This window comes from Grus americana, chromosome 35 (assembly GCF_028858705.1).
Source record: "Grus americana isolate bGruAme1 chromosome 35, bGruAme1.mat, whole genome shotgun sequence".
In the NCBI taxonomy this organism is placed as follows: Eukaryota; Metazoa; Chordata; class Aves; order Gruiformes; family Gruidae; genus Grus; species Grus americana.
Genome location: NC_072886.1, coordinates 97,459 through 117,161, shown reverse-complemented (window position 1 = coordinate 117,161; position 19,703 = coordinate 97,459). Strand labels below are relative to the sequence as shown.

The 19,703-nt window shown below is 57.6% G+C and overlaps 3 protein-coding genes across 11 annotated transcripts; all 3 read right to left on the bottom strand.

Annotated features, from left to right (window-relative positions):
• Positions 1–323: 323 nt before the first annotated feature.
• LOC129198717 (solute carrier family 22 member 6-like) lies at positions 324–7,552 on the bottom strand. 6 transcript variants are annotated; one of them, XM_054808269.1, is made up of 11 exons: positions 7,451–7,552; positions 4,755–5,171; positions 4,574–4,677; positions 3,989–4,143; positions 3,447–3,615; positions 3,118–3,241; positions 2,474–2,583; positions 2,100–2,314; positions 1,563–1,671; positions 924–1,127; positions 324–543 (listed from the first exon to the last, which is right to left on the bottom strand). In XM_054808269.1, exons 2-11 carry the CDS (start codon positions 5,130–5,132, stop codon positions 468–470), a joined length of 1,644 nt encoding a protein of 547 aa, XP_054664244.1. In that variant the 5' UTR covers positions 5,133–5,171; positions 7,451–7,552; the 3' UTR covers positions 324–467. The 6 variants fall into 6 exon arrangements, with proteins under 6 accessions (XP_054664244.1, XP_054664245.1, XP_054664247.1 ...); XM_054808270.1 differs by having other exon boundaries at positions 324–537; positions 7,451–7,551; XM_054808272.1 differs by lacking the exon at positions 924–1,127 and having other exon boundaries at positions 7,451–7,550.
• Positions 7,553–8,298: 746 nt separating this feature from the next.
• Positions 8,299–12,767, bottom strand: LOC129198718 (solute carrier family 22 member 6-A-like). 2 transcript variants are annotated; one of them, XM_054808275.1, is made up of 10 exons: positions 12,247–12,767; positions 11,673–11,776; positions 11,389–11,543; positions 11,140–11,308; positions 10,747–10,870; positions 10,176–10,291; positions 9,685–9,899; positions 9,325–9,433; positions 9,033–9,236; positions 8,299–8,651 (listed from the first exon to the last, which is right to left on the bottom strand). In XM_054808275.1, the coding sequence occupies exons 1-10, from the start codon at positions 12,610–12,612 to the stop codon at positions 8,567–8,569; spliced, it is 1,647 nt and encodes a 548-aa protein (XP_054664250.1). In that variant the 5' UTR covers positions 12,613–12,767; the 3' UTR covers positions 8,299–8,566. The 2 variants fall into 2 exon arrangements, with proteins under 2 accessions (XP_054664250.1, XP_054664249.1); XM_054808274.1 differs by having other exon boundaries at positions 11,140–11,311; positions 12,247–12,734.
• A 1,077-nt stretch (positions 12,768–13,844) lies between these two features.
• LOC129198716 (solute carrier family 22 member 6-A-like) lies at positions 13,845–19,693 on the bottom strand. 3 transcript variants are annotated; one of them, XM_054808265.1, is made up of 11 exons: positions 19,616–19,693; positions 17,447–18,136; positions 17,065–17,168; positions 16,802–16,956; positions 16,244–16,412; positions 16,039–16,162; positions 15,833–15,948; positions 15,294–15,508; positions 14,940–15,048; positions 14,622–14,825; positions 13,845–14,129 (listed from the first exon to the last, which is right to left on the bottom strand). In XM_054808265.1, the coding sequence occupies exons 2-11, from the start codon at positions 18,110–18,112 to the stop codon at positions 14,048–14,050; spliced, it is 1,944 nt and encodes a 647-aa protein (XP_054664240.1). In that variant the 5' UTR covers positions 18,113–18,136; positions 19,616–19,693; the 3' UTR covers positions 13,845–14,047. The 3 variants fall into 3 exon arrangements, with proteins under 3 accessions (XP_054664240.1, XP_054664241.1, XP_054664239.1); XM_054808266.1 differs by having other exon boundaries at positions 17,447–18,169; positions 19,616–19,679; XM_054808264.1 differs by lacking the exon at positions 19,616–19,693 and adding an exon at positions 18,758–18,866.
• Between the last annotated feature and the right edge of the window lie 10 nt (positions 19,694–19,703).

Here is a 19,703-nt window from a genome sequence, read left to right as displayed (position 1 = left end):
TTGTGCTACCCGGGGGGGTTATTTTGGGGTAAAATCCTCCCCATTAGGGGGTTTTTGCCACCCACCGGCCCCGACTTGACGTGAGAATTAATCCCTTTGCAGATTTATTTTGCAGCTAAATCACCCGAATTGGGGCAAAGGCCGGAACTCGAGAGCCAGGACCCAGGCGTCTGGGTAACGTATAGGGGAAATTAATCCTCGTTAGCCTCGTTTAGGGGGGGATGGGGGTCCCCACATGCCTGGGTTCCCTGAGGGGATGGTCACGGGGACCCCCGGATGTCCAGTTCCCTGGTCAGGCAGCGGTTGATATCGAACACCCGATGTTGCGATAAGGTTTTATTGGGGTTAAATAAATAGCACCCAGGTGGGGGGTATCGACCGTGGGGTGGGGGTACGTGTCACCCTGTCCCCCATCCCCGCTGGCCCAGCGGGACCCAGGTGTCTCCGATGGCTGTCCTCTTCCCCGCTCAGACGCCGTCCTTGGTCTTGGTGGTACTCAGGGGGACGGTGACCTCCTCGTCCTTGAGGTGACCCGCTCTGTGGCTGCGCCCGGGGAAGAGAAACCCCCAAACCTTCATTTCTCCCCCAAAACCTTTCTCCCGTCCTGTCATGGTTTAGCCACTGAAACCAGGACACGTCCCAACCCGAAAACCTTCAAGGTTTCTCCCCAAAACCTTTGTCCCTTCCCACCCCCAAAACCTTCATTCCTTCCCAAACCCCAAACCTTCAACCTTTCTCCCCAAAACTTTCATCCCTTCTCACCCCAAAACCTTCTGGGTTCCTCCCAAGAAAGAAATTCTGCCCTAATACAGGGATTTCCCCGTCCTTGTGTCCACCATGAAAGGATCATGGAGAAAAAGGGGATCTGGTGGGGACGGGGTCCCTCGGTGTGGCCAAGGCCACCTCACTGGGGTGCCCCTCACCGTCTCTCAACGTCCTTGACAGTCTCGGGCAGGGGCACGTTGCGAGTCTCGGGCAGGAAGCAGGTGGCGATGGCCGAGATGATGGGGGCAGCCCCATAGATGATGAGGGGCAGCACTGGGGTCACGTCAGCTGCCATGCGCACCAGCGGGGCCACCATGCTCCCAACGCGGGCCATGGTGCCCCCCAGGCCCATCCCCGTCTGCCTGTGCCAGGGAAGGAGGGTGGGTGGATGGATAGAGGAGTTGATGGATGGGAGAGGTTGGTGGTGGTTGGATGGATGGAGTGGTTAAGGGATGGATGGAGAGCTGGTTGGATGGAGATCTTGAGAGATGGATAAAGAGGTGGATGGATGGAGGGGTTGATGGATGGAAGAGTTGATAGTGGTTGGATGGAGGGGTTGAGGGATGGATGGATGGATGGATGGAGAGGTTGAGGGGTTGATGATGGATGGATGGGTTGGTTGGTTGGTGCATGGAATGATGTTTACATGGATGGATGAGTGTTTGGGTGGATGGGTGGGCTGGTTGATGGATGGGCCAGTGGGTGGGTGGGTTTGATGGACGGACTCGATGAGTGGATGGATGGACAGATGGATGGAGGGAGGGTGCCAGCAACCCCTGTGGGTGACAACCACCCACCTGATGACGGTGGGGAAGAGCTCTCCAGAGAAGATGTAGGCACAGTTGAAGGAGGCGGCCAATGAACCCTTCCCAATCACCGCGAAGGCCATGCGCAGCATCTGCAGCTCTGGGGACAGTAATGGGAGGTCTCACACCTTCAGCCCCCAATGGCTCCTCAATGACACACCAATGGTCCTTCCCTCCAACCTCTTCCTCCACCCCCAAATGACCCTTCATCCCTCCATCCTTCAACCTTCATTGCTGTCCCCCCAGTGCACCCCCAACATCCCCCACCTCTCCATCTCTGTCCCACCTCCTTCCCTCCATCCCTCCACCTTCCACCCATCCTTCCACCCTCTGTCCCTCCATGCCATCATCCTCTAACCTCTTATCCCTCCATCTTTCCACCCTCTGTCTCTCCAACTTCTCACTCTACCCCTCTACCTCTTCTTCCACCCCACTGTCCTCCATCTCTCTCTCTCTCTCTATCCCATTGTCCATTCCATTGCCCTCCATCTCTCCATCCCATCGTCCTCCATCCATCCCGACGCCCACCCATTGGCACAATGATGTTAGCAAGGATGCAGATGCCAGCGAGTGCCAAGGAGCCGCCCTGGGCCACCCGCCGTCCCACGCAGCTGATGGCCAGCACCGAGGCCAGCTTGGCCGGGATGTCCACAGCCCCAAAAACCAGCTGGCTCAGGTAGATGTCCACTCCGAAGCCCTGCAGATCCATGGCCAACCCATAGTAGGCAAAGCTGGTGGAGAACCTGCCCCCAAAACCCAACGTTTCAACACAAAACCCACCAGATGTGACCAAGGAGGGACCAAAAAAAGTGAATTTTGGCCCCCAAAAGGTGGGGGTTGCCCAGAAAAGTGGGGGTTTGACCCCAAAAGTTGGGTTTTGACCCCAAACCAGCCCCACTTGCCAGACGAAGGAGACTCCGCAGGAGACCGTCCTCATCCCGGGGGTGCGGACCAGGGCGGCCAAGGCCCCTCCTGGCAGCGGTGGCTCTTGGCACATCGATGTCCGCAGCGCCTGCGAGAAGGGGGATCTGGGGAAATCTTGGAGGGATCTCAGAAGGATCCAGGGGATGGGAAGGATCTTGGAGGGACAACGGGGACCTGGGTGGAGCTAAGGGAGCCGGTGGCATCTAGAAGAGGTAGTGGGGAATCTCGGGAGGGATCCAGGTGGGATCGGAGGGATTTGGGAGGTGTACGAAGGGTCTGGGGGGAGAATCCAGGTGATTTGGAGGGATCTGGGGGGATCTAGGTGGGATTGGAGGGGCTCAGGCAAGAGGGATCCAAGTGATCTGAAGGGACTGGGATGGGGGAGAGATCTAGGAGGGACACTGAAGGTCTGGAGTGGGCATCCAGGTGATCAGGAGGATCTAGAGGAGGTCAGAAGTATCCAGGAGGGATCAAGGGGAAATGGGGGGATCTAAGGGAGAATGAGGGGATTCTGGAAGGATTTTGAGGGATCTAGTGAGATCTGGGGAAATTGGGATGATTGAGGGGGAGTCTAGGGTGTAGATCAAGGGGATTTGGGGGGGATCTGGAGGAGCCCCATCACCTCTTCGCTGAGCTTGTCCCCTTCCTCCTTCCTCCCGTTGATACGGGCGACTTTGCGGAGCCCCTTGAGGGCCAGGTCGGGTCTCCCCGAAATCACCTGCCACCGGGCTGACTCCACAAACAGCCTGGTGGGGGGACAACAAAGAGGAGTTATGGGGGACCCAGGTGTCTGGAGGGGGGTCCCTGTTCCCACCCTGCACCTCCCACCACCCATGGAGGACCCTAAGGACCCCCAAAACCCCAACCACCACCTCCTTTTGCCCTCCTAATCCAGGAGGATGTGGGTGGGCGGCCCCCGCCCCTTCCCCTGGATGCCTCGATTCCTCGTACCAGGAGTAGAGGAAGAAGAGGAAGAAGGGGAGGGAGACGGCGAGCTGGAGCCAGCGCCAGTGAGGGAGGCCAAAGGCCACGGCTGCCAGCACAAACTGCCCCAAGGTGTAGCAGTAGCCGTTGATGGTGCCCACCACGGCACGCGCTTCCGTCGGGATCCACTCCATGCCTGCGGGCAACCATCAGCGCACAGATGGGGGGGGTCTATCCTATGGGGTAGGACCAAACCGGGATATTTGGGGCCCTCCCATGGGTCAACGGTGGTAGGATTGGTGCCTGGGTCCCTCCCAATTGTCAATGGCAGTAGGGTTGGTGCCTGGGTCCCTCCCATGGGCCAACAGTGGTAGAGTTGGCACCTGGGTCCTTCCCATGGGTCCCTCCCGTGGGCCAATGGCAGTAAGGTTGGTGCCTGGGTCCCTCCCAAGGGTCAATGGCGGTAGGGTTGGTGCCTGGGTCCCTCCCATGGGCCAACGGTGGTAGGGTTGGATGCCTGGGTGCTCCCCACGGGATTGGGGCGGGGGTCCCCAGGGTCCCCAGCTCACAGAGGGAGGCAGAGTTGAGGGAGACACCAGCCATGGCCAGGCCCGCCAGGAAGCGGCAGAGACAGTAGACGATGAAGGTGGGGGCAGCTGCGGTGCCGGCTCCCGTCACCCCCAGCTGCAGGTAGCACCAGGTCAGCAGCGCCCGGCGCCCAAACCTGCTGGGACACGGCGCTGGGGGTACTGGGATGGGGGACATGGGGCACTGGGGGCACTGGGATGCTGATATGGGGCAATGGGACGGGGTACGAGGCACTGGGGGTGCTGGGATGGGTGATATGGGGTGCTGGAGATGCTGGGACAGGGGACATGGGGCGCTGGGGGCACTGGGATGGGGTGGTGGGGGCACTGGGATGGGGACATGGGCGTTGGGATGAGGGGGATATGGGGTGCTGGGAATTCTGGGACAGGGACATGGGGCACTGGGATGGGGACACAAATCACTTGGAACACTGGGACGGGGAATATGGGGATACTGGGGTGAGTGACTTGGGGACACTGGGACACCAGGGACCAGAGGGAAGGGAGGACATCCCTGTGCATACCCCTCCCAGTTCCTCCCAGTACAACTCTGGGGTGTCTACGCACTTGTCAGAGAGGATCCCAAAGAGGCCAGAGCCCAGGAGGATCCCGGCCATGTAGATGGATTGGGCCACCTGCCTCAACGTCTTGGACTCGCACACCAGGTCCCACTGCCACCGGAAGAAGACACAGGGGTCAAGCTGGGTCCCCTCTGCCACCCAGGGGGGGCCTGTGGGACACCCCTCACCTCAGTAACGATGGTGTGAGCAAAGACACCATCGTGGTAGGTCCAGCCATCGTGGCAAGGCTCAGTGGCTGCCCCGTTGGCCGTATCGTTGACCGTGCTGTTGACCTCCAAGAGGTGCCACTGGGGTTCCACATAGCGTCGGCAGCGCTGGGGACGGTGGTGGCCGTCAGAGGGGATGGAGATGAGGAGTGGGACATCCCCGGCGCTGTCATTGGCCACAGGCCGAGGCCGGCAGTGGTGCTCAGGGACACCAGCGGTAAAGTTCTGCAGAAGGTTGTGGCTGGCCAGCATCAGCAATGGAATGGCCAGGGCGGCCACGTAGGTCACCTGGAAGCGTCCCATCCCGCCCAGGCGGGCTAGCAGCTCCACAAAGGTCATGGTGGGATGAGGAATGGAGCTGGGGGAGGTCCAGGTCAGCTGGAGGGTGGGAGGATGAGGAGAGGTTGAAGGACGGGCCAAGGGATGGGCTAGGAATGGCCAAGGGATGATTTGGAGGAAGGGCTGAGGAATCGATCAAAGGATGGGTCAAGGGATGACCAAGGAATGATCAAGGGGTTGTTTGGATGGTCACTTAATGGGTAGATCCAAGGATGATCCAAGGGGTGGATGAGGAAGGGCCAAGGGGTGGTTTGGATGGTCAGTGAATGGACGGATCCAAGGATGGGCCAAGGGATGACCGAGGAACAGCCAAGGAAGGGCCATGGGGTGGTTTGGAGGAAGGGGTGAGGGACAGCTGGAGGGACAGGCCAAGGCATGGCCAAGGGGTACAGTAGAGGAAGGACCAAGGAGCAGCCAAAGGGAGGGCTGGAGGATGGTGGAGGGACGAGATAAGGATTGGCCGAGGGACAGGGCTGGGGACAACTGAGGGGTGGTGGGACCAAGCCCAGGAGAGGTGGAGGAAGAGCTGAGGATGAGGGATAGACCAACGGCCAGACCGAGGGAGGGATGGAAGGGTCAAGGGAGGGACTGAGGGACAGATTGAGGAAGGAATCAAGGACCTTCTATCTATCATCTGTTAATGAATCTATTAATCTATCAATCAGTCTATTTACTGGTCTATCAATAGGTCTATTGATCTATCAATTGATTGATCTATTGGTCTGTCTATAGGTCCATCAGTTGATCTGTCCATCAGTCCATCGATCTACTGATCTATCAGTCTTGCTGTTGATCTAGTGATCTGCTGGTTGCGCTATTGATCTGTCGGTGCCTTTATCAATCGATCAATCTGTCAATTGCACTATCGATCTATCAGTGTCGCTATCAATCTATTGGTCTCTATTGATCTATTGGGGCATCTGTTGATCTATCAATCTATCAAATTGATCAATCCACCTATCAGTCTATCAATCTGTGATCTATCAATCACTGATTATTTATTTCTTGCTATCAGCTCTGCCCCTCACTGCTCTCCCTCCTCCTCCTCCTTCCTCCCCCTGCATTACTGATTGATCGATCAATTGATCAATTCATCCTCTCCCCCTTCTGTCCTACCAATCTTTCAATAGCTTCATCCCTCCAATGATCCCTCATGATCAATCCATCCCTACCTGCTGTTTTGCTCCTCTTCCTCTCTCTGACGCTCTCTCGGTCTCCGACTCGGTCTCTCCAGCCGCCCGCTGTCCGTCCCTCTGTCCCTCCCTCCCTCTGCCACGCCCACTCGCTCTTTCTCCAGCCGCTCTTCACCCCCCTCAGTCAATCAATCGATCGATGGATTTCTCTGTTGTCCATGCCAACCATCATCCAGCTGATGGATCTATCTGCCTGTCCCTCTGCCCATCTATTGACTCCTCATCCTATCAATTAATTGATTTATCTGCTGATCGATCGATCTATGGGTCTATAGATCAATCTATTGATCTCCCCCTCTCTACTGATCAATCTAGTGGATTCCCTGTCAATCAATCCAGTGAGCTGTTTCTCTATTGATTATTGATCTGTAGAGCTCTATTATCTATAATGTGTTGATCATCAATTAGTCCATAATCTCTCCCTTTATTAATTTATTGGTCTATATGTTTCTGTTGATCAACCTATTGATCAATCTATTTTTCTACAGCATCTCTCTATTGGGCCATCTGATGGTCTGTGTATCTCTATTACCGATAAACTGATCTATAATCTATTCATTGATCAATCTATTGGTCTGTATTTTTCTACCGATGAATCTCTTGAACCGTGATCCACCGATCAATCTAACGATCTGTCTCTCTGTTGATCAATCTATTGAACTACTGACCAATTTATTGATTTATAATCTTTCTACTGATCAATGTATCATCAACCTTACTCTCTCTATTGACCAGTCTATCGGCCTATAATCTTTATATTGATTGATTTATTGACCTTTAATCTGTCTATTGATTGATCTATTGGTCTCTCTCTATTCATCAACCTATTGACTATAAAGTAGTGATCAATATAGTGATCTTTATCTATCTGGTCTATCGGTCTCTATTGATCATTCTATTGCTCTTAAATCTCACTACTGATCAATCTTTTGACATATAATCTTTCTATTGACCCATGTACTGATCTTAATCTCTCTGTTGATCAAGCTCTTGACCTATAATCTTTCTATTGATCAGTCTTTCTCTCTATTGATCAACCTATTGAGCTTTAATCTCTCTCTTGACCACTCCATTGGCCTCTCGCTCTCCTGATCAACACATTGATCTCTTTATCGATCCACTCACCTGTCCGTCGCTCCGACCTCTCCCAGCAACAAATCCCGCTCCCCGGAGCTACCACCCCTCAGCCCCGTGGCTGCCCATGGCCACGGCCCTGTCCCTGCCCCCGTCCTTGTCTCTGCTCCTATTTAAAGCCACCCCCTGGTCCCGGTTAACGTTTGACCCTGGTGGGACCAGATCCTGCTATGGGTCAGAAGAAACAACCGTTGGGCGGAAATACCAGCGCCGACCATGGCAGTCCCCAACCAGGGATGCCCAATGGCTCCCCGGGGCCATCCCATCCTCTCCATCCTCTTCCTCGCTGAGGAAGCCCCCAGGTTCATGTGGATGGGGACACCGCCCCCCCCCTCCCCCGCTGGCTCCCCCAGCTTGTTTTCACCATCCATAGTGGATGATTCATGGGACAAAGTTCCCAGGGGGCCTCGAACCGGATCCCTGGGAGCCCCTTGGACCCCGGGCAGGAGGGCAGTGGTAGGCAGTGGAGCGTAGGCAGGACAGGGCAGCGACCAGGAGACTTGGGGGGGTGACTTGGGGGGGGTGGGGGGGGAAGTAGGATGCCTGGGTCCTCACTGGCTGGAGCAGAGGGTGCGTTGGGTGGTTGGACGCTTGGGTCCTCCCTGAGCTCTTGAGCGTGACTCTTCCTGCCTCGCAGCCCTGGCCGCAGGCAGAGGGGAGGGTGGAGGGAGGCGGGGGGGGAACACGACGCAATGCTGAGGCCACAGCACCCCGCTGGGTCCCATATTTGCCTTTGGGGCGGGACGTTCAGGCTTGCGTGGGACCCCCCGCAGCCGTGGGAAAACAACCCCCTCCACCACCACCACTCCCGCCCTCCCCACCGGCCGCATTTCACACAATTTCTGTTTTTATTGTTTTTATTCCAGCACCAAAAAAAAAAAACCCAAAACCCCAACAACAAAACCATCCTGTGATGGGGGGGAGGACACACCATCATGGAGAAGAGGATGCCAGGGTCCCCTCCTTGGCCATGACAAGAGGGTGGCCATGGTCATCGTTGTCCCTTTCTTCTTGGCTTGCACCCACACAAGGTCACTCCTGCTCTTTCGTCCGTGGGGTACATTGATGTCTGGGGGGATTTTGGGGATTCCCCTGGAGCAGTCAGCACTAGCAGGGCCCCATGGAGCTGCTGGGCTGGGTGGGCTGAAGTGGGACCTGGAGATGTTGGGCTTCGTCCTTCTGGGGCTTGGTCCTGGGATGAGAGCGAGGATGGGGTGCGGGTGTTTTTGGGGGGCCGGGTGATTTTTTCATGCTGCTGTTCCCTCTCCTTCCCCATTGACCTGGCCATCCATCATGCATCCATCCATCCCTCTTCATAGACATCCATCTGTCCATCCTTTCATCCATCCATTGCTGTATTGTTCTTCCTATCCATCCATCTGTCCATCCACCTATCTCTGTCCAATCCCATCCATTCCTGTCCATCACCATGCACACCCAATCCTCCATCCTTCTATCCATCCTTCCTTCCATCCTTCCATCTCCATGTCCAACCAACCTTCTCCCACCATCCCTCCCTGTGTCCGCCCATCCCTCTGTCCCTCCCCTTGTCCTTCAATCCCTCAAATCCCACCTGCCCTCCACCTCCTCCACCGTCTCAGGCAGTGCCATGTCCCGTGTCTCTGGCAGGAGGATGGCCACCAGCCCAGACACCACAGGGGCTGCCCCGTAGATGATGAAGGGCAATGCAGGGAAGACCTCACCCACCATCTTCACCAAAGGGGCCGTGATGCTGCCCAAACGGGCCATGGTGTTGGCCAACCCCATGCCTGTCTGCCTGTGGGACACCGAGAGGCCTTGAGGGACCAGCCTGTGTGGTCACGGCCGCCCTGTCACCTCCCGCAATCTCCACCTCCACTCCTTACCGAATAACGGTGGGGTAGAGCTCACCCGTGTAGAGGAAGACGCAGTTGAAGGACGCAGCCAAGCAACCCTTCCCAAAGACGGCCAGGGCGGTCCGGAGCATCCGCAGGTCTGTGGGGGGTGAGGACAAGACATCTGGGACTCACTTTGGTGTCGCTACTTGGAGTTGGGTTAAGTTGACAGTGGGTGATGGAGAGAGGAGACACCAAACACCAGGATTTCAGGCAAATCACCCATAAAAACCTAAAAATCACTCAGCCTGTGACTTGCGTTAATGGGTTGAGCTTGTTTTGGCCCTCCTGGATTATGCCTTATGAGCTGGAGATGAAGGGGACACCACTGCCACCACCCCCAGCCCTCACCTCGTGGCACCAAGATGTTGGCCAAGATAGCCAAGCCGGCCAGGATAAGGGCAATGGACTGGGTGAAGCGTCGCCCCACGAAGGTGATGGTGAGGATGGAGACCAGCTTGGCTGGGATGTCCACAGCCCCAAAGACAAGTTGGATCACATAGATATTGAAGTCAAAGTTTTGCAGATCCATGGCCAGCCCATAGTAGGCAAAGCTGGTGGAGAACCTAGGACAAGAAGAGGTGATGGGGGCAAATGTCACAGGTGGGGAATTGTGGGGTGGGATGTGTGTGTGGGTCACACACCATCCCCTGGCCTGTAGGATCCAGCCAGGAGATCTGTGTCCCTTCCTGGAGCACATGTGGGTCAAGAGACCTCTGTTGACTGAGTCCTACACCGTGACTCAGTTTCCCTTTCCAATAAGAACCCAGCTAAGGTCGGTGTTTGGGGATGGGTGGACAGATGAACAACCACCCACTGATGTCCTCCACTGCTGGGCATACCACACGAAGCAGAGGCAACAAGAGATGCGGCGCAAGATGGGCGTCCGGACGAGGTCAAGCACCGTGTGGCGACTCTTGGATGAAGCCATCTCCTTCTGCATGTAGGACCTCAGGACCTAGAGGGAGAGGGGGGGGGGCTCTGGGGTGGGGACAGGGTGCTGTGGTCCCTCATCTCATTGAGGAGGGCAGGGGTGGAAAGGAGCAGAGAGGGGAACCAGGATGGAGTTTGGAAGAGGTGTGGGGATTAAGCCCTGGGCAGGATGGGTGGAGGGTGCGTGGGAGGAGGGATGGCTGAACAGATGGCTGGACAGATGGTCTGATGGATGGATATGAGGGATGGAAATGGCGGATGGATGGTTGTAAAAGGGGCTGGATGGAGATGGAGGAGGTGGAGATAATGGAGGAGGTGGAGATAGAGGCAATGGATGGTTGTTAAAGGGGCTGGAAAGATGGGTGTAGGGGAGCCCCACTGTTGGCCCTCTACGTGAGGGCCAGGAGAGTGGGGTCACTTCCCCCCACCCGCTATAAACTGCCCAGAGATGCTCCAGGGGACCCAGCCAGAGCCTTTTACTTCTATGTCGAGCTTGTCCCCTTCCTCTTTCTTCCCATTTATCCTGGCCACTTTCTGGAGCTCCTTCAGGGCTTGGTGGGACTTCCCCACCATGACCAGCCAGCGAGCCGACTCGGTTAACCACCTGTGGAGGAGATGGGGACAGGATCCCAAGGATCATCCCACCATCCATCTGATCCTGTCACCAATGATCTACCCCTCTGTCCCTCCATCCAACCCTCCATCTGTCCTTGCACCTTCTACGCATCCATCCATCCATCCATCCATCTTCACACCCCCATTTCCTTCTACCCATCCATCCCACTATCCCTCCATCCATCCACACCTCCATCTGTCCATCCCTGCGTCCATCCCTCCATCCACAACTCCATTTCTCCCCCTTCTCCTCCTCACCACGAGTAGAGGAAGAAGCAGAAGAAGGGCAGCGACACAGTGAGCTGCAGCCAACGCCAATCGGGGACGGCATAGGCAATCCCAGCCAGCAGGAACTGCCCAGTTGTGTAGCAGTAACCCATGAAGGTCCCCACGAGCGCTCGGGTGCGAGTGGGCATCCACTCCAAAGCTGCTGAGACACACCAAGACATGGAGCAGAACAGGAGGGTGCCCTGGGCCGGTATGATGGGGCTGGTGGTGGCCACGTACAGAGGGAGACGCTGTTGAGGACGATGCCGGAGAAGGCCATGCCCGTGAGGAAGCGGAAGAGACAGTAGACAGTGAAAGTGGGGGCAAAGGAGGAGCACGTCCCCATGGTGCCCATCTGAAGGTAGCACCAGGTGAGCAGCGACCGGCGGCCAAACCTGGGCAGTAAGGAGGAGGAAGAGGGGATAAGGAAGAGGAAGAGGGGGTGAGGAGGAGGAAGAGGGGGTGAGACAACCTTCATGATGCTGCCCCACCTGCCCACGGGGATAGGGTGTCCCCCCCCTCACCTGTCTGAGAGACCCCCAAAGACGATGCCGCCCACCAAGACGCCGGCCATGTAGAGTGACTGGGCCAACTGCTTCAGACCCCGGGAGCTGCACACCAGGTCCCACTGCCAAGGGACGAGGACATGGGCTGGGATGGAGATCAAGGGGGGGGGTCCCCTCTGATCTCCCTCCTGTCCCCCAAAACTGACCGTGGTGGCTGGTAGGGTTGATCCAACACAACAGCCAACGGATAGACAATGGAAACATCAAGAAGGTGCCAATATAGACTTGACCACCCTTCCCAGCATCCCCGTGGCTGGAATCTCCTTCCTGGGGTCATCTGGCCCCTTTTTGACCCCCTTGTTGATGTCATCAGCTCCCTCACCGCCCTCCCCCCTTTCCCTTTCTCGTCCTGAGCTCTCACGGCATTGAGTGCCTCCACCAAGGGTTGAGTGGGGAAGATGCTCCAGTTGGAAGTTCAGCGTCATGATGACAGTGGACCCCTCGCTGCTGCCTCAAGGTGGCAACCGCACACAGAATTGGGTGAAATGTATCACTGGCCCCAAATCCCACCCCACTGCCGCCACCATCCTACCTCAGTGATGATAGTGCTGGTGAAGATGCTGCGGTCATAGGTCCAACCATCGTGGCAAGGCTCTGTCTCCAGCCAGCTGCTGTTGGGAGCCGAGCCATTGACCTCCAAAAGCCACCACTGTGGTGTCACGAAGCGCCGGCACTGATCACCGTGGGGAACTGAGACCCTCAGCAAGTCCTGGGGGTCGAGGCCAGTGGCGTTGGCCTCCCAGTGAAGCCGGCAGTGATGGTCACTGCTGGCGGCCGTGAAGTTCTGCAGAAGGTTGTGACTGGCCATCATGAGGACGGGAAGGGCCAGGAGGAGAACTGAGGCCACCTGGAAGCGTCCCATGCCCCCCACGTGCTCCAGGAGGCTGGCGAAAGCCATGATGCCACCGTGAGACCCCAGGAATGCCCTGCAGCCATGCACGCCCACCCCACACTCGCAGAACCCCAAAAAGGGATGGATTTCACCCCCAAAAAATGCTTCTTTTCCTCCTGCAATCTCCTCACTCCACAAGCACCAGGGATGGTCTCCTATATAACCTGGCTAACGGCTTTTTTGGGTTAATGTTTGACATCTGTGGTGGGTTTTTTTTTTTTTTGGTGATTTTTTTTTTTTTCCCCCCAGCAGGAGAAGGCAAAAGTGCAAGCAAGGACAGCGCAAAGGTGTCCGAGGGGGGTGGGGGGCCACCAACTGCCCACAAAAGGCAGCCAAAGCTAAATCCATGGGCAGCACTTCCCTCCCCCTCATTGTGGCAGTAAAACAGCCCCCAAAATGGGGCAAAACTGGAGCAAGCTGGGGCAGAAAGAAAATAAATAATTATATCTTTTTTTTTTTTTTAATTATTTTTCCAGTGTTGCTTTTTTTGAGGGGAAAAGGCAATTTTTGGAGGGGGGGGCCATCTGAGCCCAACCTACTTCATCTAGGTCATGGTGTAGCTTCAGGCAGCATCCCAGAGAGCTGGTGGCGGGGGGGGGGTTGTGGTGGGGGTGGTGTTGGTCTTCTCCTGGCTTGAGCCAACATATGGCTTTCGCCAGCCCCGTTGGGTTAAATTTTAGTGATTTTCGTGGTTGAAAGAGGACCAAAAGGTGCTGACGGAGGTGGCCCTGCTTGGGTCAGCACATTCTCTGCCTAGGGAAGCTGGGGGTTAATTTTTTATGGGGTCAGACAGATGAGGGGGTTGATGGGGCCAAGGGACATGTTGGCAATGGGAGCAAGGGCCGGGGAAGGAGGGGGAGGGAAGTCGGGGAAGGGGCATCATAGCGGCAGCCCCATGGATTGCTGGGAGGGGCATGAGATTTGGGAGCTCCTTGCCCTTCCTCTCCCTTCTCAGGGATTTGGGGGACCCCTCTCCTGTGAGAAGAGTTGGGTGGGTTTGGGGGGGTTATTGGGTGTCGTCTTGTTGGAGGTGGCCTCAGGAAAATGCTTATGAGGTGTCATCTTATTGGAGGTGACTTCCAACATAGGGGTTCTTGGGCATCATCTTACTGGAGGTGACCTCAGGGACATGGTTCTTAGGCATTGTCCTATTGGAGGTGATCTCAGACATGGTTATTGAGTGTCATCTCATTGGAGGTGACCTTGGGTGGGCTCAGATAACACTCCGAGACACCATCCCCAGCCAGAGCTGCTTTATTCCTCTGAGGACTTCCCCCACCCCACACAGGGAGGTCACCAGCTGTGGGGCAGGCAGTGAAATTGTACCCGTCCCCAAAATTGGAAGGGGGGGGGGGCAGGGGGAACGGGACATCCATGGGGGAGGGCAGTTGCTGGTGGCCAGATGCAGGGTGCTGCCCCCCCCCCCACCCCCTGTGGTCCTTCAGGCCTCTTTCGGTGGGGCCTTGTCCTGGAGCTGGAGGGGGATCTTCTCCTTGGGGTCATCTGTCTTCTTCCGTTTGGCCCTGGAGGGAGCAATATAATGAGGAGGAGGGTCTGTGGGGTGTGGCAGGATGGAGCAGCCAGCGGTAGGGCGGGAAGCAGCCCAGCTGGCACCGTGTCTGTCCGTCTGTCCAGCCACTCGCCACACATTCTGCCAACACACCCGTCCACTTGTCCTCCAACACATCCATCCGTCCCTCCATCCAAAAACCCCTTCATCTTGAGGTCCATCCTTCCAGCCATTCATCCATCCATCCATTGTCCCTCCATCATCCATCCATCTATCATCCATCCATCATTCATCCAAAACTCCACCCCCTTTGTCTACCACCCCACCGCTCCATCCATCCAGTTGTTCACCAATCTATCCATCCACAAAATTCCAGCCATTCATCTACTACTAGATCCAGCCTTCCATCATCCCTCCACCATCCATCATCCATCAATCTCTCCATCCAGCTTTCCATCATCCATCCCTCCATCCACTCCTCCCTCCCCTCCTGCCACCTGCCCACCTGCTCTCCACCTCCTCGATGGTGTCAGGCAGTGGCGTGTTGAGGGTCTCTGGGAGGAAGCCAGCTGCCACTGCCGCCACCACCGGGGCCACCCCGTAGACCGCAGGGGGCAAGAAGGGGTAGTACTCATCCATCATCTTCACCAGTGGTGCCACAATGCCACCCACTCGGGCCATGGTGCTGCCAAAGCCCAGCCCAGTCTGCCTGCCAACATGGTGGGGGGGGGTCAACGTGAGGTAGGGACCACTCTGGGGGGGTGTCATGGGTGGGTGGGTGGGGGGGCCTGTCCACTGTGTGCTCATGGGGATGGGGTTTTACCTGATGGGCGTGGGGTAGAGCTCGGTGGTGTAGAGGAAGACGCAGTTGAAGGAAGCAGAGAGGCAACCCTTGCCGATGACAGCCAGCGCCGTGCGCACCGTCTGCAGCTCTGAAGCAGAGAGAGGGACCGGGTGGACTCTGTGTCTGGGCAGGAGCCACCTCAGGGATGGTGGGAAGGAGAAAGAAGGCAGGACGTAGGGAGGGGTAGATGGGTAAGTGATGGATGGATGGAGAGGTAGGTAGGTGCATCATTCAATGGCTGGAGAAGATGGGTGAAGAGCAAAGCAGAGTTGTGGGGATATGGGTGGCTGGACAGAGGGGTGCAGAAGATGCCCATCACCCCACCGCACCCACCTGTGGAGACAAAGATGTTGGCAATGATGACAAGCCCTGCCAAGAAGAGGGCCACCATGAGTGACACACGTCGGCCGATGTAGCTCAGGGAGACGGTCACCACCACTTTGGCCGGGAAGTCGACGGCACCGAAAATCACCTGGATGAGGTAAATGCTGACACCAAAGTTTTGCAGGTCCATGGCCAGCCCATAATAGGAGAAACTGATGGAGAACCTGGAGCAGGGCAGAGAGAGGCATGGACTTTGATGTCACCATCACATGGGACAGGGCAGGGATCTCAGATGGAGAAGGGGGCTGTGGTGCAATTGGATGGCTGGAATTGCTGGTTGTCTCTCCATCTTTGCATTTATCCATCCATACATCTGACCAACTCTCCAGCCATCTGTCCAGCTACCCTTCCATCCAACCTTCCATCCAACCAACCAACCATCCCTCCCTCCAACTCTCCACCCACGTCCCCATCCCTTCACCCCCTCACCCACCCCACCCTCCTCCTCCTCATCCCCGCCATTCTTCCTCATCCCATCCCAGCCCCACCAGACGATGGAGAGGCAGAAGAAGATGTGACGGATAACTGGGGTCCGGACCAGGTCGGAGATGGTGTAGGAGGACTTCAGACCAGCCAGCTCCTCTTTCATGTTGGACCTCAGGATCTGGGAGAGGATGAAACAAGAGAGGTTGGTGGGGGACAGGGGTGAGAAACCAAGACACCTACACACACCCCCACCATGGGGCCACCAGACCTCCACTGTGATCTTCTCCCCTTCCTCCTTTCTCTTGTTAATCCTGGCCACTCGCTGCAGGACCTTCACGGCCCTCTCAGCCTTCCCTGAGAGCACCAGCCAACGGGCGGACTCAGCCAACCACCTGCAGTCAACGAGGCGGGGGAAACTGAGGCATGAAGAAGAACCCGTGTCCCCATGGCCTTCCCCAAGGGAAATGTCCTACCAAGAGTAGAGGAGGAAGACAAAGAAGGGCAGGGAGACGGTGAGCTGGAGCCAGCGCCAGTGAGGGACGGCATAGGCCACGCCAGCCAGCAGGATCTGGCCCAGGGTGTAGGCAAAGCCGGTGATGGCCACAGTGATGGCACGGTAGGGCGTGGGGATCCACTCCACCACTGCAAGGGACCATGGGGACATGTCTGACTTCATGCGCCACCCACCACCCCCCCCCCCCCCCCGTGACCCTCCCTGTGAAGGTGACCTCCACATCATGTCCACATGCATCTGCACCACATTGCCCCATAGGTGGCCACGGTGATGTCCCCATCAGTGACCACTGAGATGTCCCCATCAACAGCCATAGGGACGTCTGTAGAGAGGGGGATGTCCCCAGCCATGGCTGCTGGGGACATCCTCATACATTGGCCATGGCAATGTCCATCTCCATGGCCATGGTGATGTCCCCATCCATGGTCATTGGGTTGTCACCATCCATGGCCATTGGGTTGTCCCCATCCATGGTCATGCCAGTTGTCCCCACCCAGGTCCCTCATCATCCTCTCACCTAGGCAGGCGATGCTGAGGCCGAAGCCGGAGAGTGCCATGCCACCAGCAAAGCGGAAGACACAGTAGGACGCGTAGTTGGGGGCAAAGGCTGTGCACGTCCCCATCACCCCCAGCTGCAGGTAGGACCACATCAACATGGCCTTGCGCCCAAACCTGCAACAGGGAGGCACTGGGTGCCACTGGGTGTCACCAGGTGACAATCTGTCCGACGCCTCGTGGGGAATCTGAGGCACGGGGAATGGGTGTCTCTGCTGTCGTTACCTGTCCGAGAGACCTCCCAGGACCAGGGCGCCCACCAGGACCCCAGCCATGTAGATGGACTGGGCCATCTGCCGGAGCTGCCGGTAGCTGCAGACGAGGTCCCACTATGGGGACGGGGGTGAGGTGAGGATGAGCTGTCCTCTCCTTCCTCCATCAGTCCCTCACTTTTCTCCTCTCTGTCCGCCCATCCCTCCATCCATCCCTCCATCCATCCTTCCATCTACTCCACCATCCATCCCACCATCCATCCCTCCATCCCATATCCCCCCCCCATAGCTCCATCTTCCCCATACGGCTCTATCCCTGTCCCCCACCTTGGTGGCCACATGGACACTGTCATCTTCCCACCCTCCACTCCTCTCCCCCATGTCCCCATCCCTACCTCGGTGACGATGGTGGCCACGTAGATGCTGCGGTCGTAGTCCCAGCCATCACGGCAGGGCTCGGTGGGCCAGGGACCAGTGCTGCCATTGGTGGGGGATGAGGTCACGTAGCGCCGGCAGGACCCCAGGGTGGCATTGTGGGGACCCAGGGTGCCATTGGACCACTCCGGGGTGGCACCAGCTGACCCCAGGGTGCCATTGGAGGACCCCAAGGTGGCATCAGGCTGGACATGGGTCTCTGATGTGCCATCAAGTGTGATGTGGGTGGCACCAGGGATGTGGGTGCCATTGGGGGTCCTCAGGTTGCCATCGGGGGACCTCAGGGTGGCACCAGGGGACCCCGAGGTACCATCAGGGGACACCAAGGTGCCATCAGGAGACCTCAGGATGGCATTGAAGGACCTCAAGGTGCCATCAGAGACTGCTGAAACGCCATCGGGGGTGGCTCTGGGTGACCCAGGGGTGGCACCGGGGATACTTGGGGTGGCACCCGGACCGGGGATGACAGCGGGGATGCGGCAGCGGTGCGGGGGGACGGCAGCGGTGAAGTTCTGCAGCAGGTTGTGGCTGGCCATGAGTAGGATGGGCACCGCCAGCAGCGCCGTCTGCAGCACCTGGAAGCGTCCCAGCCCCCCGACCTGCGCCAGCACGGCCCCGAATGGCATCCTGGGGCGCGGGGACACCGTCACCTGCGGGGGCCACCGTCGGACACAGGGACACCACTGGATATGAGGGCATGGGGAATGTCATCACTCATGGGGACACCACCACCCATGAGGACACCATCACCCATTGGGGCACCGTCACCCATGGGGACACCATCACCCATTGGAACTCTGTCACCCATAGGGACACCGTCACATGTTGGGACACCACCACCTATGGGGACACCATCACCCATTGGGACACCATCACCCATGGGGACACAATCACTCATGGGGACACCACCACCCCTGAGGACACCATAACCCATGGGGACAGTCATCCATGGGGACACCATGACCCACAAAGACATCACCATCCATGGGGACACCATCACAGGGGACATTGCCACCCATGGGGACGCAGGACATGGGTCAGACACCAGCAGGAGCGTTGAGATGGGGACACCAGGATGTGGGGACACAGGGACGTGGGGCAAATGCAGGACCATGGTGGCATGGGTCGGGGACATGGGGCAGGCGCAAGGACAGGGACACAGTGGGGGGAACATGGTGACCACCAAGGATGGTGTCACCACTTGCGTCACACGTCCCCAACCCCTCCCGATGTCCCTGTCCCCTCCCAGCGTGTCCCTGTCCCTGCTCCACCTCAGTGCAGCTCCCTGGGGACGGGGACATCCGGCCAGCTGTGACCCCCCGGTGTCCCCAGGGTGAAGGGTCCCTTCTCTGATGTCCCCGGCACGTCCTGGTCCCGTGTCCCCTGGTCCCCAGGGCATGCCGTGTCCCCTCTCCAACATCCCAAACCCGTCCCCATGTACCTTCTTCAGGTGTCCCCCAGTGTCTCCTGATCCCCAACCCCTCCTCGATGTCCGCAACCCCTTGATGTCCATCTTGTGTCCCCATCCCATCCCAAGTTCCTTCCGTGATGTCCCCAACCCATCCCAGGTCCCCTCTGCAATGTCCCCAACCTGTCCCGATGTCCCCAACCCCTCCCATGTCCCCATGGTGCTGCTCAGGGTCCCCAACCTGTCCTGGTCCCCTCTCTGATGTCCCCAACCCACCACACATCCCCTCCACAATGTCCTCAACCCCTCCATGATGTCCCCAACTGGTCCGGATGTTCTCAACCACTCCCTGATGTCCCCAACCCCTCTTTCATGTCCCCAACCCCTCTTGCATGTCCCCAACTCATCCCACGTCCCCTCCATGATGTCCCCAACTCCTCCACAATGTCCCCAATCCCTCTTTCATGACTCCAAACCCTCTCCAATGTCCCCAACCCCTCCATCATGTCCCCAACCCCTCTCCGATGTCCCCAACCCATCCCACGTCCTCCCCATGATGTCCCCAACCCCTCTCTCATGTCCCCAATCCCTCCACAATGTCCCCAACACCTCCACGATGTCCCCAACCCATCCCACATCCCCTCCACAATGTCCCCAACCCCTCCGATGTCCCCAACCCCTCCGATGTGTCCGTCCCCCCCCCGCCCCGGTCCGCTGGTACCTGCCCTCCTCGGGGTGACACCCCCGGCCCCGGGGTCCCTCCGGCCCCGTTATTTAAGGCGAAACCTGACTCTTTTGGTTAAAGTGTC